Source organism: Chelonia mydas, chromosome 16 (assembly GCF_015237465.2).
Source record: "Chelonia mydas isolate rCheMyd1 chromosome 16, rCheMyd1.pri.v2, whole genome shotgun sequence".
Lineage (NCBI taxonomy): Eukaryota > Metazoa > Chordata > Testudines > Cheloniidae > Chelonia > Chelonia mydas.
Genome location: NC_057857.1, coordinates 14,682,400 through 14,697,864, shown reverse-complemented (window position 1 = coordinate 14,697,864; position 15,465 = coordinate 14,682,400). Strand labels below are relative to the sequence as shown.

General features: G+C 56.7%; 1 protein-coding gene across 1 annotated transcript in view; it reads left to right on the top strand.

Moving 5' to 3' along the window:
* Window positions 1–6,701: 6,701 nt before the first annotated feature.
* The window catches only part of FIBCD1 (fibrinogen C domain containing 1), a 42,762-nt gene continuing 33,998 nt past the window's right edge, over window positions 6,702–15,465 (top strand). The window contains exons 1-2 of the mRNA XM_037879927.2: window positions 6,702–7,225; window positions 14,470–14,946. Of these exons, the coding sequence (XP_037735855.1) occupies window positions 7,154–7,225; window positions 14,470–14,946 (549 nt within the window). The 5' untranslated portion in view covers window positions 6,702–7,153. The remainder of the gene's footprint in view (window positions 7,226–14,469; window positions 14,947–15,465) is intronic.

Here is a 15,465-nt window from a genome sequence, read left to right as displayed (position 1 = left end):
CTTCCCCCAGCTACAGCCACCCCTCCACGATCACAACTGCAGAATCCCCAAACAAACCACACACTGCAAGCTAGCACACAGAGCACAGACATGGCTCTCAAGCTGCACAGGGCACAAATGCACACCCCAAGCAGCCCCGCACACCCCCCGGCAAAGCTAAGTGTGCGCGTGCACCCCCCCGCACACACACACATTGTCCCTTGCCCATCCCCCTTACATTGAAGCCTTCAGACTGTCACACATGGTAACTGCTGACAAAGAACAACTGAAAAAAATCCATTCCGTCAATTGGCCCTGCCCCCCGCCAATGGCCCCCCCACCCCTGCTATTGTATTATGGGTTTATGTCAAGGTATGTTGGATTCTAAATTAAATGTCAGAGCCACTGTACATTCCTGGCTCCAGCTGCAGCAAATGAGTTGCTGGACTTGGAGAATATCCAGTTGTTCAGCTCAGCGTGCCTAACGCTGAGGCATGACAAGCCCATTGAATCATTCCTCGGTAGATTTCCAGGCCATGTGAAGCCAAGATAAATTTATTTTTAATGATAAATTTTATTGTCAGGGTTAAGTTGAAACAGCCTTTACGTGCACAGGCTGGCTGCTTCCAGAGGCTGATAAGCTGCAAGGTCAGAGCTGCCGGCCTCAGGGGTTGAGAGATGGGCCACTGGTGAAATGATTCGGATGGCCTCAACTCTGAATTTAGGGCCACCGCACATAGCACGTGAAGTGTCAACATAAGCTGGGCTACCAGCAGGACTGGAACGTGGGACGTTAAAAAGCAGGAACTTTTACCACTAGCGCTAAAGGACTGAAGGCCACAATTTTCAAGAGCTCTCAGCTGCCATTTAGGCATTGAAACAAGTCACCAGCTCTTCAGCACATTGCTGGGCTCCGGCTGGAAGTGTCAGCGCGAGAGCCGGTGGGGGCTGAGCACGACTGAAATCCTGACCTCAGCTGTCAGTGAGGCTTTTACCATTCTGGTCCCATCCCCCCATGCTGGCAGCAGACTCTTAAACCTCCTGTGCGACGTAGCCACTAGAGGGAGACAAAGCCCAGCATTTCCCTAGCATGGAAACAGGAGAAGAGCCCAGGTGGTACCCAGACCACTGACCATGGTACAATTTGCCATTCACCAGTGCTGGGCTACAGGGGGTGGACGAAGATGGAGGGGAACAAGAAGCGTTATCAGTGACTTTCCCTCCCTCTGCTTTGTCACCTGGCCGAACACCTGCCGCTGCTTGTCTGGGGATTACGCCCACATTACTGACAGCCAGACAAATAGCCACACGGCTGTATCTGCAGTGCCACCCAGTGGCTGGACAGGGTAGTGCTAGAAGAGACATTCTAAAGGAAGGAGCGATCACCGACCGCTGTCATTTGAGGTCCGACTCCTGCAAGGCATTGAGTGCCCTACACCTCTATTTGATGTCAGTTAGAATTGAGGACACTCAGCACCTTGCAGGATCGGGGCCTTAAATTAAACTGACAGCAAGAGAGGATGGAATTTATCAAGACACAGAAGCCATCTTGGAGCTCACTGTAGTAAATGGCCAAACTCCCATTGAATTCAATAAGAGCAAGAGCCCTTTGTGGGGAAAGCCAAGTGTAGGGGGAAACGTTCCCATCCTGGGGAATTAGATCCGACATGGCGCTCACAAAAAGCCCATGTGTTGCAAATTATAGGTGTGTATGTGTGGGGGGCGGGGGGACAAACCAAGGCCCTGGAGCTTTTTCAATTAAGACTGGGACTGTCCAGTTTGATTCAGGGTGAAATTAACCAGCGCTCATCACCACTTCTGGAAGGGCAGCAGTTTCACTGCAGGAAGCTGCCCAGGGGAAAGTTTGCAGGGACAGGCCTGAAATTGCAGGGGGTTTAGTTAATCGGCCCTGCCTTTTGTTCTGTGACCCTCTGGAATTAATTGTCATTTTCTCCCTGCCCTGCCTGACTCCTATTTGCTGAGCTCAGTGACCACAGGAATATAGGACTGGAAGGGACCTCAAGAGGTGGCCCAGCCTCCTGCCCTGAGGCAGGACCAAGTATTAGACCATCCCTGACAGGTGTTTGCCAAACTTGATCTTAAAAACCTCTGTGGTGCCCAAGTGGATTGGATAATTAGGATCCTAGCGTACAATGGGAACACCAGATCTTGAAGCATTCTGGCCCCATCGAGGCTGAGCACAGCAAAAAAATCGTCCATCAAGAACAGATGCTAAGGCAGAGCCATTCTAGCTCCCCAAGCTGCTGAAAGCACAGCTGTACTACCAGCGTGTGTGCGTGTGTGTGCGTGCACTACTGCCCTCTACTGGAGTATGGTGGACTTGCTAGTGTATTAACCGCCTTTCGACAAGCTGAGCTAGTGATGGTTTCTGTCTGTTCGACCCTGGGGGCGGGAGGGAATCCTTTTTGTATCTAGGGCTGAGGTTTCCCAATTGGGATCCCCCCCCAGCTCTCATCTCCAGGAGGAGGAAGCTGGATGGGATGGTGCTCTGTGACTGTGGATCCATTTCCATTCCCTTGTTCAGCCATGTCCCCGGAGCAGAATTCCTCTGGGCAGCGTCCACTGGCTCCCTCGACACCTTGGAGGAGCAGTGGGTGCAGTCGGGGGGCTCTGCTCGGTGTCCCCCTCAATCCCTGATTTTTTATCTTTAACATCACTCCCACTCCTGGTTTTTTGTTTTTTGTCCCCAGAAATCAATGGTGGCCTGGGCTTAGTGGTTCCTCCTCCCCTCCACCTGCCCCAGGACTGCAAATAGTCCAAACACATCTCATGCGAAGGTGTGGGCGCTTGGATGGTACAGCCTTGCCGACTGATAATTACCTGTCCATTCCCATTGGGGCACATGGCATTGGCCACTGTTGGAAGACAGGACACTGGGCAAGATGGACCTTTGATCTGACCAGTATGGCCCATCTTACGTTCTTATGATGATCCGGGAGGCTCTCTGGGCAGCCTTGCCTAGGTTCCTAGCGCCCCCTCATGCATGGAGTGGAGCCATGCTGGGGAACAGTCTCCTAGACAAGGCTTCTCAGAGTGGACGGAGAGAGACCAACTCTCTTCGTCATACACCTGATACTGTAGCTGGTGGTCTCAGCACGTATTTGTTAGAAATGCTATTCTACACAGTGTGTTGTTTCAGTAACAAAAGCATTAATAACATAACTGATATTCTGTACTAATGAGGGCCATATAAGCCCATGGCTAGATGCTTTGTCATTGATGTGTTTATTGTGAGTTAATTAGACCTCCATGTGCCAGCCTTTTTTCTATTGGCTAGAAGAGTCTAGGACCAGGCAAAATATGACATTGTTGCAACTAATGTTCTAGTCTGCACATGTTCGTAACTGATTAGCATGGAGTGTGTAGAAAAGCAGATTGAGAACTGCTGAGGAGAGAGGAGAGCAACTGGTCAGCTTGCTTTCCTCTCGCTGTAAACCCACCTGGAATCTGCTTTCTGTGCTTACATTCAAGTTAAACACTTGGTGAATAAAACCGAAGTGATTTGTTACTTTTCAACACCCCACACTTCCCTTTACCCTCCCCGAATCCCCGCTCTTACGTTCTTGTTGAAAATCATGGGCCTTCTTCTGAGCTCACGTATGCTAGTGTAAATAAGGCATAGCATCACTGAGGCCACTGGCATTACCCTGGTGTGGAACTGGAGTGAGATCAGAATCAGTGCTCGTGGGTTTATACTCTGCAGTGCATGGAGCGCTGGATTTCCCTATCAGATTTCCCACTCACTTTCAGAACCTTGGAAATGTGGTTTAGCCCTTAAAACACAGGCCTGGGTTCCAGAACACCAGGGTTTGTGTCTCGCCCAGGCCACCAACTTGTTCTGTGACTCTGGCAACTCTCTGCCCCGCTGCTTCTTCATTTGTAAGGATAACATTTATCTACTTCGCAGGAGATCACAAGGCTTAAATAACATGTATAAAGCCCACTGAGATGTGGGGGGAGGAGGACTCTCGAAGGGCAAAACGCTATTGTTATTCTGTGCAGTGATGCATTGTGGGAAGCATGCAAAGGGGAAATGGCAAATAAAATCAGACCCAGTAGATTACTTGGCTCTGTCCTGCTGGCTCAGTGAGAAGTGGAAGGTGCTGCTGCCTGGATGCTCACCCTAGGCCTCTCCATCCTGCACAGCGTGTAAGCTTCAAGCTGCCCTGCGGTCGTATGGGCGAGCGTGGAGTCGCTTCCCAACACTTCTGAACCTTAGTTGACTTGCTCCAGGCAGAAATTTTACAGCATGGACCCATCTCTGCTTGTGGCCCCTGCTTAGGCAGCGCCTTGCATACACCACAACCCCTTGGCCACAGGCACACGCATCTCAGGCTCATCAGCTACTGTGCCTGGTTCACAGAGAGGCTGGGACACAGCCTGTCCCAGGCCCTGGGCACTGGAAGGAGAGCAGAATCCCCACCAGCGGAGGTGACAGCAGGGCTTGTTGACGCCCTACGCTGCAGCCATTAGAGGGCGCCGGAGTCGCACCTTTCAACAGGCCTGACACCGAGGCCCCTGCATGGACACCAGCCAAGGAGCCAGTGGGAGCCAGCCTGGAGCTGGGGGAATGGAAATCCCCGGAAAGCACCCCTTGGCGGGGGCGGGGGTGCAGGGGGGCTCTGCACCATTCAAACAGAACAGCTCAAAGGAAAAGGCAGGTGAACTGCACAGAGGCAGTGACCCCAGGAAGCCTGAAAGCTTCAGCTACACAGCACATGGCGGGGGGGAGGGGTGCACCTGCAGAGTCACTCTGTGCCCCCCCGCGCCGCCCCAGCCCTGTGCAGGGATACTAGGTGGGCCACCTACTGACTCCTCTGCCCCCTAGCCCCGCTGCCTCACCCCCTCTGGGCAGCTCTGCCCCTGGCCCGCAGCTCTGGCGCCTCCTGGCTCGGTGGCAGCCCCTCGGGACCCGAATCCTGGCACCCGCTGCCTGGCCTGACATGCGGCCACCCCGGGGAGCTGGGCGCAGCAGCAGGCTGGGCGGGGCTGGCTGACCCCCCGGGAAGGGACTGCCCGCTGCAGGCCCCTGCGGTGCGCGGCCGGTGAGCTGCGGGGCAGGCCGTGCCTGGCATGGGGCTGCGGGTGAGGGGGCGCCCCGGCTCCCCGCTGGGGCTGTTCATTGCAATGGCAGCGGCTTCCCCGCACACCGCGTGGCTCCGGCAGCGGCTCGCGGGAGGCGAGCGGCGGGCGCCGGCAGCGCTGCCCCCTGGCCGGGGGGCACCAGGTCCGCCGGGGCTGGGGGCAGGTGACAGGGTGGGGCGCGGGGTCTGGCGGGAGGGGCCCGGGGAGGGAGGTTTGAGTGACAGCTCCCTGCTCCGCGGGGCTGGCCGGCTGCTAATCCGCCTGAGCTCCGCGGCTGCCGCGCCGTCCCCAGGCGTCGCCCAGCCGGCGGCACCCGAGCTGGGCCGGCCAAGGGCTGGGAGCGGGTCCGCTCCGCGCTCCCTGCTGCAGCCGCGGCTCCTGCCCAGGCGGGCAACGGGTTACTTCGTGCTGCCTGCCCTGGTAGAAGCCTCGGGGGGCGGGGGGCAAAGGGATAGAAGCCGGGGGGGGGGACAGAGGGGGCAGGGCAGAGGGATTGAAGCGGGGGCGGTAGGCAGAGAGGGGAGGAGGGAAGAGGGGTAGAAGCCGAGAGGAGGGGGGAGCAGGGCAGAGGGATAGAAGCGGGGGGGCAGACAGAGGGGAGGAGGGAAGAGGGGTAGAAGCTGAGAGGAGGGGGGAGCAAGGCAGAGGGATAGAAGTGGGGGGGGGGCAGACAGAGGGGAGGAGGGAAGAGGGGTAGAAGCCGGGAGGAGGGGGGAGCAGGGCAGAGGGATAGAAGTGGGGGGGGGCAGGCAGAGGGGAGGAGGGAAGGGGGTAGAAGCCGAGAGGAGGGGGGAGCAGGGCAGAGGGATAGAAGGGGGGGGCAGGCAGAGGGGAGGAGGGAAGAGGGGTAGAAGCTGAGAGGAGGGGGGAGCAAGGCAGAGGGATAGAAGTGGGGGGGGGGGCAGACAGAGGGGAGGAGGGAAGAGGGGTAGAAGCCGAGAGGAGGGGGGAGCAGGGCAGAGGGATAGAAGTGGGGGGGGGCAGGCAGAGGGGAGGAGGGAAGAGGGGTAGAAGCCGAGAGGAGAGGGGGCAGGGCAGAGGGATAGAAGCGGGGAGGGGGGGCGGTAGGCAGAGAGGGGAGGAGGGAAGAGGGGTAGAAGCCGAGAGGAGAGGGGGCAGGGCAGAGGGATAGAAGCGGGGGGGCAGACAGAGGGGAGGAGGGAAGAGGGGTAGAAGCCGAGAGGAGGGGGGAGCAGGGCAGAGGGATAGAAGCGGGGAGGGGGGGCGGTAGGCAGAGAGGGGAGGAGGGAAGAGGGGTAGAAGCCGAGAGGAGGGGGGAGCAGGGCAGAGGGATAGAAGTGGGGGGGCAGGCAGAGGGGAGGAGGGAAGAGGGGTAGAAGCCGAGAGGAGAGGGGGCAGGGCAGAGGGATAGAAGTGGGGGGGCAGGCAGAGGGGAGGAGGGAAGAGGGGTAGAAGCCGAGAGGAGGGGGGAGCAGGGTAGAGGGATAGAAGCGGGGGTGGGGGGGCGGTAGGCAGAGAGGGGAGGAGGGAAGAGGGGTAGAAGCCGGGAGGAGAGGGGGGCAGGACAGAGAGATAGAAGCGGCGGGGGGCAGGCAGAGGGGGCAGAAGCCGGGGGAAAGGGGAAAGAAGGGCAGAGAGAGGAGGGAGGGCGCAGAGCCCGGGGAAGGAGCAGAGCGCGGCTCGTCCGGCAGATTTAGGGCAGGGAGGAGGGCGGGGGGTCGATCCAGGCCCCCTCCCCCAGGCTGCTCGGGTCTCTAGTCTGGGCGGCGGGGCTGTGCCGGGCAGATCAGTGGTTGGCAGGCGAAGTTCGGGGCCAGCCCCCCAGGCTCCGGCAGGGGAGCCGCAGGAGGGCGGGGCGCCGCCAGCCCGGGGCCGAGGGGAGCAGCTGGCTGGGCCGGCGGGGAGAGGGGCGCTGCGCTGCGGCGGTGCGGATCCAGCCCCGAACGCGCCGCAAACTTTGCCCGACGCTGCGCGGAGCGAGCTCAGGGGCTCCGCGGGGCGGCCCGGCCGGCTCCCGGGGTCTCTCGGTTCCCGGGCCGGGGCGCGGATTCTCCTCCCCCCCCGTTTGAACCGGACTCGCTCCCGTCCCCCGTCCCTGGCCCAGAAGATGGTCAACGATCGATGGAAAGACATGGGCAGAGCGTCTCCACTCGAGGACGGGCAGCAGGAGAAATCCCAGGTAAGGAGCGGGAGAGGACGGGTGAGACAGGAGCGAGAACCGAGGGGAGGCTGGGTTTCCCCCCCCCCCCCCATCTCTCTCCGGGGCAGGGGACAGACAGCTCCCCAAAACTTCATAACTCCCTATGGGGGCCCCCTCTTTACCTGCATAGCGAAACACCCCGCGGTTACCCAGCCCCGAAGGGCTGTGTGTGCGCGCCGGGGGCTGGGGTCTGCCTGCTGGAGAAAGCAGCCCCTGGCAGGGCTGGCCAGGCGGAGTGTTGGATGGCAGGCTGCATGTTCCCTCCTTGGAGCCCTTGAGGAACGGGCAGGAACCGGGGTCCCTGGCTGTTGGCAAATTCGCCCTGAATTATTTAGGCTATTTATTTACAGTGAATGTCACATCATGCTCTAGGAAAGCAATCGAGAGTTACACGGGCAGCAGGTAAGGGCGCCCGGGCTGCCCCAGCCTCCTCCCCTTAACTAACTGCTGCGCATTTCAAACACTTCGCTCACTTGTTAGAGAGGATTTTTGCATGTCGAGCTCGGGCTGGGGTCAGATCTGACCCTGTTAATGTACAGACTCTCCCTCCACCGTCCCCAACTGTAGCAGTCACTGGAACCTGCCTGGCTGGTTAGAAGAGCTGAGGGCTAGGAGGGCTTGCGGGAGAGGCGACTGGGGTTCACACAGCACTTATTGCACCGCACAGACAGGGGATCGGGTGCCGGAGCCTGCTTGCACCTCCCCGGAGCAATGGGCATGTCCCAGCCCCTGTGTGTGTACATGTGAAGAATCCATGTGCAAGTCAGGAACACGGCCTGAATGTGTGCGTCTCCATGCACGGGCTGTCAGTCTCCCTGCATGTTCTGCCACATATCCAAGGGTGGATGGGCACGAACATGTGTGCAAGACCGTGTGTGACGACGTGCAGCTGCCTGTACTTGTACCCCTGAGGGGAGTCGGCCTCACGCGCTGCGTGGACCTGCAAAGGGCTAGAACACAGCAAGAAACAAACCTCCAACCGATGCTTCGTAGGGAAGTGAAAGAAGCACAGAGGAGGAGCTGGGGTGGCTGAGATGGAGGGGTAAGAGGAGACATGTCCCTACAGCATCTCCAGCTCCCAGCACACTGCGTGGCGAGGAATCACAATAAGGAACCGTGGAACTCAGGACCATGTGGGAAGCTCTGGCACTTGGGACCTGACCTTCCCAAATGTACCAAGGGATCCGCGTCCTCCGCCATCCCTGGCACGATTGCTTCCCCTTGGTCCTGTCTGCCGTTGGCCACGCAGCCATGTGTGATTGGGCTGGAGTGGTAGAAATGGATGTGACCGTGGGCTGTTTGAGGATGGGGGGCACGGGTTCCCTAGGGACAGCTGCTTTGTTCTTCTTCATTTAAATGTCCAGGCAGCATTTACGCCCCCCGTTACCCCAGATGCCACCCCCACTTCAGCAGCTGTGCCGGACCTGAGCCCTGAGGGCTCCTCATCCCTCCTCAGGATTTCACTGCGCCAACTTTCCTTTCACCCCCTGGCGAGTGCCACAGGGAGCAGCCTGCCAGCCCTAGGGCCACGAGGGAGAGAGATTCTGTCCACAGCTCCCCTCCAATTGTGCCCCACGTCCCAGCGCACTCCTTGCAAGGTAGGCAGGAGCATTATGGTCGGGGCTAGGGCTTCCCCTGATGGCAATGAATGAAGTTTCCCCTAGGTCAGGTTGAATGCTCAGCCCATGTGGGTAACAGAGAGCTGGCCCAGTTCCCCACCCAGGCTGTGACCCCAACACACTGGGCGTTCATTGTGTATCAAAACAATCAGTGGAGTATGAATTAAAGCTGGGCTTTTCAAAGAAGCCTGGGGGAGCCGTGTGTTCAGCTCACACTGAGATTCAAGGGGAGTTGGGTTTTCGCTGCCATAGATTCCTTTGGAAGCCACAGCCTGGACCTTATTCATTTAAACCCAGGCAGATTGTTTTATAGAGCAGGTCTCCTACCATCTGCAGCATCTCCCCAACTCCCGAAAGAGCTTTACGGTGTATAAGCACTACCAGGCAGGCTCGGGCTTATACTGTATTACGGAGGAGAGCAGGGTAGAGAGATCGAGTGGCTAAATTAATCACTGCTAGGCCAGTCCCCAAAGGGTGTTGAAATGAAGATCTAGTTCAAGATGAAATTTGAGACGAGGTGGCGAGGGGGTGGGAGGTGTTAGCAGCATGGGAGCAGGGGAGAGAAGGGGGATAACAGATGTAGCTGCACCACTGCAAACCTCTGTTGTCGATCCAGCGTCAAACAAGACATGCATTTGAAACCTGTGTAGGCAACCAGGTCATACAGAGAGATGGTTTGCAGAAGGAAAGGGCTGCTGAGGAGAAGGGCGGAAGAAGCCAGCCAGAGCTGGGGAGCGGAGTAGAAAAGATTTTTGAGGTCAGCTGGGGGCAAATCCACAGATGGTCTCAAAAACCAAAACTGAACTAGCCCCTGAAGTGAGCAGGGGGCAGCGGAGTTGTTTGGAGGGGGGCTGATGGGGTTACACTTATTGGCCCAGACCGTCTGAGCCCTGGGATGTGACTCTGGGCTGAGCACAGGCGGTATACCTTGCCCAGATCCCAGGCCACTGTGTTTGGCTGAACACAATACCACTGGCTTATAGCACCAGAAGGGTGAACACCGAATACACCCAAAGGGTCCTATTCATCGTCACCTGCTAGACTGACCCCTAAAAGAGACACAGGAGAGGGAGAAGGACCGATAGTTGCAGGGGACCCTGCTGCCATGGTGCAAAAAGTCAGCTCTGTGGCAGCCCTGGGTTCAGGGGTGGGCCTGGGGAGGACAAACCCGTAGCCTAGCTATTCAGGGGTGCCAGTTACCTATGCTGGGGGCAGAACTAATTCCTGCAACCGCAGAATGCAGGGGGTATAAGCTGCAGAATTAATCTGCCTCAAAGAGAACAAAGCCATGGTCTCTGTGCTGATTTGCTTGTGGTCTAGGTGATCTGGTTAGGACATGGGAAGAGAGGACATCCAGATGCCCAGAATGAGGTGGTTGGGGGGAGAGGGGCTCGTTATAGAAAGGCCCTGTAGGTGGAGACTGGACGATCGCTCTGACCCTGAGCACTGCTCTGTCGTTGCACGAAGGGGGCACCTGAAGCAGGAGTATGAGGCTACGGTGTGTACAGGAGCAGGGAGGGCAACCCAGGAGTAGGGGCCTGCCTGGGACAAGGCACAGGAGTGCTGATGAGAGAAGGGAGGCTGTGATGGGAAGGGAAATCAGTGAGTGCAGGGGAGGTGAGGAGGGGCTGCCCAGGGCAGAGCTCAGTGCGTTGGGCTGTGTATGGGGTAGGGTTTTCGTGCTGCTGTGATTGGTGTGTGCGTGTGGCGAGGACCGCCTTAGTTGGGTAGTGTCCCATCACCCTGGTGACTGATAAATTAAACAGTCAAGAAGGATGATCCCCCCAGAGCCAGCTGGCCCCCGCATTGGACGATCTGACTTATAAGGATCTGAGCATCTTCCTCACCCTCTGCCTGATTCCAGCTCTTCTACCAGCCGCTCTGCATTGTCGCTCCCAGAGGTGGCAGATACACCTGCTGGTGAGGTCAGAGAAGACCAGCTGCAGCCACCAAGTACAGCCAGTGAGTGCCTCTGCTCTGGGTGCCCCTCGAGACAGGCTTCTTCCTTCTCCTGACAGGCAGCTATGGAACAGCTGCTTGCATGTGTGAGACAGTATGCATTCTGTGTAGCGCTGCTACCCTCTTCTGGCACATGCCGGCCAGCTGCCATGGCTCACCGGCGGAGGGGTGCAGGGGGCGGTGCTGTTTCGCAGGGCTGGAGGACTCTGTGCGCTCCAGAGACAAAGGTCCCAAGTGCATCTTCCATCCTGCTGCTGGGCATGTCTCTCAGCAAGCTGGGATCGGACTGATGTCCTGCGTGTCTGTGAGCCCCTAATTCTCTCTCACTCAGCACGAGCAGAACTGTTGCAGGGCTCATAGGCAATGGGACCGGGGCAGAAATAGGCAGTACATACAGGCACTGCACTCGCCTTTCCTGGATTGCTGGAGTACAGCCCTTTGCAGAGAGGACCTGTGGAGGGGTCCTGGGATCAGTCCCTGGGAGCCATGCTCTTTGGCTAATCTAGGCCCTTTGGCGCCATCTGGCCCTTTCAGATAGTTTCCTCTTCAGAATCATCTTTGACGCAAGGATAAGAGTCAGACACAGCAGGATCGGGGGGGGGGGGGGGGGAGATACCCCGAAAGCAGGGAAACCCCCTCTGCCCTCACATGCTGGCTTTCACACATCAAACCCGGGGTCTGCTGGCTGCCTCTGCCAGAGGAGCTCCTGGGCTGTCTCCTTTACTTCCCAGGGGGACGCCTGCTCTGCGGAAGGGGACAGTCCCGCTCTCGTGTCTCTATCATTGTGTATTCACCAGCAGTGGCTCACGAGGCAGAGCTTGAGAGAATGCAGAGGATCACACACACGACTGCTTTGGTGACCCAGCTCCGACCATAAGACAGCCAATCTGCGGCTCCAGCCGCTGTGCAGTGAAAAGGGTTGGGTGCTAGGCCAGCCCCCTGCTGCAGCCTTGGAGCCCTGGTCATTAACTCAGAAGCCAGCCTCTCCACTTGCTGTCGCTGCATTTCACCAGTTGTTCAATTGCTCCACTGGGCAAATGGCGATGGTTGGAGTTTGAAATTTATTTGACTTTCTTACTCGTTTCTGTGCTTGTGCAGTGCATGGGAGTGGCAGCTGTAGGAACCCCCAGGTATATGGTCCAGTCTCTCCCCCATTGCCAACTTGGCTGATAGTTTGGTATGAGCATGGAGTGAATTAGGGCTGGGGAGGATGATGTGAAAGCAATTAGGATTTGCTGGGGGATAGAAGGAGATATGGAATTGTGTTCTCTTCCTCGTCTTCCATTCCCCTAGATGCCAGTAAGACCCCTTTATAGTCCCAATGTTCTAAATATGTCCCAGGCGGGTCACCTCTCAGGCAGCTCTATGGATGACATGCAGGCTGTCTGCTAGCCCTTCAGGTCAAAACCTACCAGAGGTTTGCCTTGAGTGAACACTTGTTTCGTCCTTTTGCTTTTGTGTTCCCGGGAAGGATGAGACAAGGCACTTGTATCAAAACCTCGTTTCTTTTCCCCTTTGATGAAACAGCTTCTTCTTTCTGCAGCGCTCAGTCCCAGAGTGGCAAGAGAGGCTTTCTTCTCACGGCCTCTTTCCTTCCCAGAATGTGATCTGTCAGTCAAAGCGACACTCCAGTCCTTCTAGGAGAGAGAGCTAGAAAAGAGGCGAGCGCGAAGAAGCAGCGCGTCTCCTGTTTCACACCAGCACAGCTCATGCAGCCCTCTGCTGCTTTAAAACAGGCCTTGTGACAGGCACTAGTTCATAAGGCATCTGCCTTGCCCGTCTGCAAGAGGCGGTTGTTAGTCCAGACTGAATGGGGATAACTGAGTCCATTCCAGTGTGCTTGTCTTGCGGCCGGGGGCACTGAGAGGTTAAACAACCTTCTACCAAGGGGAAGAAGCTGACATGCTGCTTTGCGTTTAATTGGATAGCTAAAGGTGAACCGCACAGCAAAGTCAGACACCGTCTTTTATGATGCGTAAAGATGGCCTCCAATTTTTCCTCTTTGGTTTTTACATTGGAAATATCAGGCCTTCACTTCCTCCCTTTCTGTTGATGGATCTTGTTGAGATCTTTGGAGGACTTGGGTAGTGATTTCAGGATGGGTTAACTAAACCCCCAGATTCAAACACCATTTGAGGGTTTGTAATCTGGGACTCCATATTTTCCATCTTGGACCTCCATTTCTCTGTGGTACCCCATTTCCAAAGAGCTAACTCCTAGACATAATGGGTCAGATCCTCAAGGGTCTGAGCCAATGCTCCTCTAACGCTAAGTAATGGAAAATGACTCCAAATCCATCTCCCAATGTACCCAAATCTAAAACATAACCCAAGCTATGCCTTGATTTACCGAGCTAACCTGAAACCGTCCTCCTTGAAGCAACAGACCGCTGCCTGATGTGCAGGTCTGGATTAATGTGTTACAAACACAGAGAAAACGTGGGAACCTGTCTTCTCACTGAAAGCCTGCCTTATTGTCTTTGACATATTTCTTTTTAATACACAGAAAGCTGGAGTCTGTGACGAGCGCGTGGCTGCCTCTTTAAGGTGGTCCCTGCAGCCTGGCTTCCCACGCAGCCAAGTGCTGGTGCATTTCATGTCTGCTGCTTTGCTTTCCTTTGGGTGGATAAATCCATCTTGAATTCTGTTGCATGTCTCTGATAGGGAAGGAGTTATTTTTGGCTGGAGGTACAGGGAGGGCCTCCGCTTTGTCTTCCATGTATTCATCCAATCCGCAGCTTGAGTCACCTTAATGCAAATGGCTGTAGGACCATGAATAAAGGGGGGTTGAAAGCAGGTGTCACTCCAGATAGACATGCAGGAGGGGACAGTGCCTGGGAAATCTTTGCAGATGCAGCAATTTTGGTCTCGTTCCTGGAGAAAGTCATCTTTGTCTCTTTGAATATGCAACACTTTCCCAGCCCTCAATTCCTTGTGACAGCTGCCACTGGGGTCAGAGGAAAATCATAGCCTCAGTCCTGCAGGTGTAATGAAAGGGGGAGGCAGCCAGCGGGAAAATGGGGAGGTAATGCAGTCGCGACGTGTCAGCCAGCTGACGGCAGGGCAGAAGGGAGCTGGTGCTAATGGGGATCAGATCTTTGTGCCTGGTGATAGATAAAACCTCCCTGCATCCCTCCAGGAGCAGTTTGCACGGACCAAGAGTCGTGCGGGTGAATCCAACAGGTATCGCAGGGAGAACTGACACAGGGGAAGAGACAGCTCAAGAGGAGATAGACGCTGGTTGGGAGGAGCAGTCCTTCATCTGTGGGCTGCACAAGCTGCCAGGGGGCAGAAGGCACATGGGCAAATTTCTGAGCTCTCCGGCCATCTTAGCTCCTTGGTGCAAGGTCCAGTAGTTCAGGATTTGCTTCTGGTAGGGGAAAGAGGGGCAGGAGCATTTGGCCCAGAAGGAAGGGTGAACTATCCCATTCATCTCCCCAGGAGATTGCAGGGAAGGGTTTGGTCTGGGATCTCATTAGACCCAAGAGGGTGAGGAAGATATCTGAATGGGGACACAGTGGGATGGGGTAATGGAAGGGAGGGGTGTCTGTGATCGTGGGTGATTATCTGCTGTACGTGAAGTTTAAACCCTTCTAAATCTGCCACCTGGGCCAGAGAGTTCCACGAATGCTCTCTGTATCCCCAGAGAATGAGCTGTGGCTACATCCTGTGCACGGTCCTCCTGTCTGTGGCCGTCCTCCTGGCCGTTACAGTCACTGGAGCCATCCTCTTCATGAACCACTATCACAGCCCCGTCACAGAGTCCCCACCCATCATCAGCACCAACCCCGAGGAGGCCAATGCCCTGGTCACCATCGAGAAGGTGGACAGCTCCCGCATCAACATCTTCATTGACCCCAACTGTCCAGACCAAGCCAGCAGCTTCACCCGCCTGGAGAGCTTCCAGTCCTCCGTGCTGCGTGCTGTGACGGACCACGACACTGAGATGAAGTCATCCAAGGGACAGGAGCGGGCCCTGCTGGTCACTGTGGCGGAGGAGGTGGCCAAGCTCCTGACCCACGCCACTCAGCTGAGAGCCGACTGTGACAGCTTGAAGAAGGGGCACCACGCGATGGGGCAGGAACTCAAAGCCCTGCAGAACGAGCAGGGGCGGCTGATACAGGTAAGCTGCACCTGCCGTGCCGGCAGGCTGGCTGACCGCAGCACGGAGCCAGAGACCGGCACTGGAGAGGGAGCGTGAGGGCTATTTTCAGGATGGTCCAATCTAAATAACCTTAGCTGGAGACTCTGGGCTGGAGAAGGTGTGGTGAAGTCAGAACTCCTCCCTGGGCTGCACACAGGGCTCCAATCCCCTACAACCTCAGGTTGGCCATCGTCCTGCCAACGAGCATGCATTGCAGGGGGGAAATGCGAGGCTGGCTCCTGCTACCGCGCTCACCCACTAGAGACCAGCGCAGAGGAGGCAGCCATCCCCCCCATTGTTGTAAGGCTAATGCAGCATGCTGCTGGTAGGGCAGGGAGGCATTGCGGGGCCAGGGAGGGAGAGAGAAAGCAGCATAACTGGATGATTCAAAAACTCATTGTATTGGGGGGGCCAGTCCCAAGGGACCAATTCCACTATCCCTACAGCCTTCCTCCTAGCGGACGGTGGCTCCACATCTTCCTGTCGCAGCTTGCTACA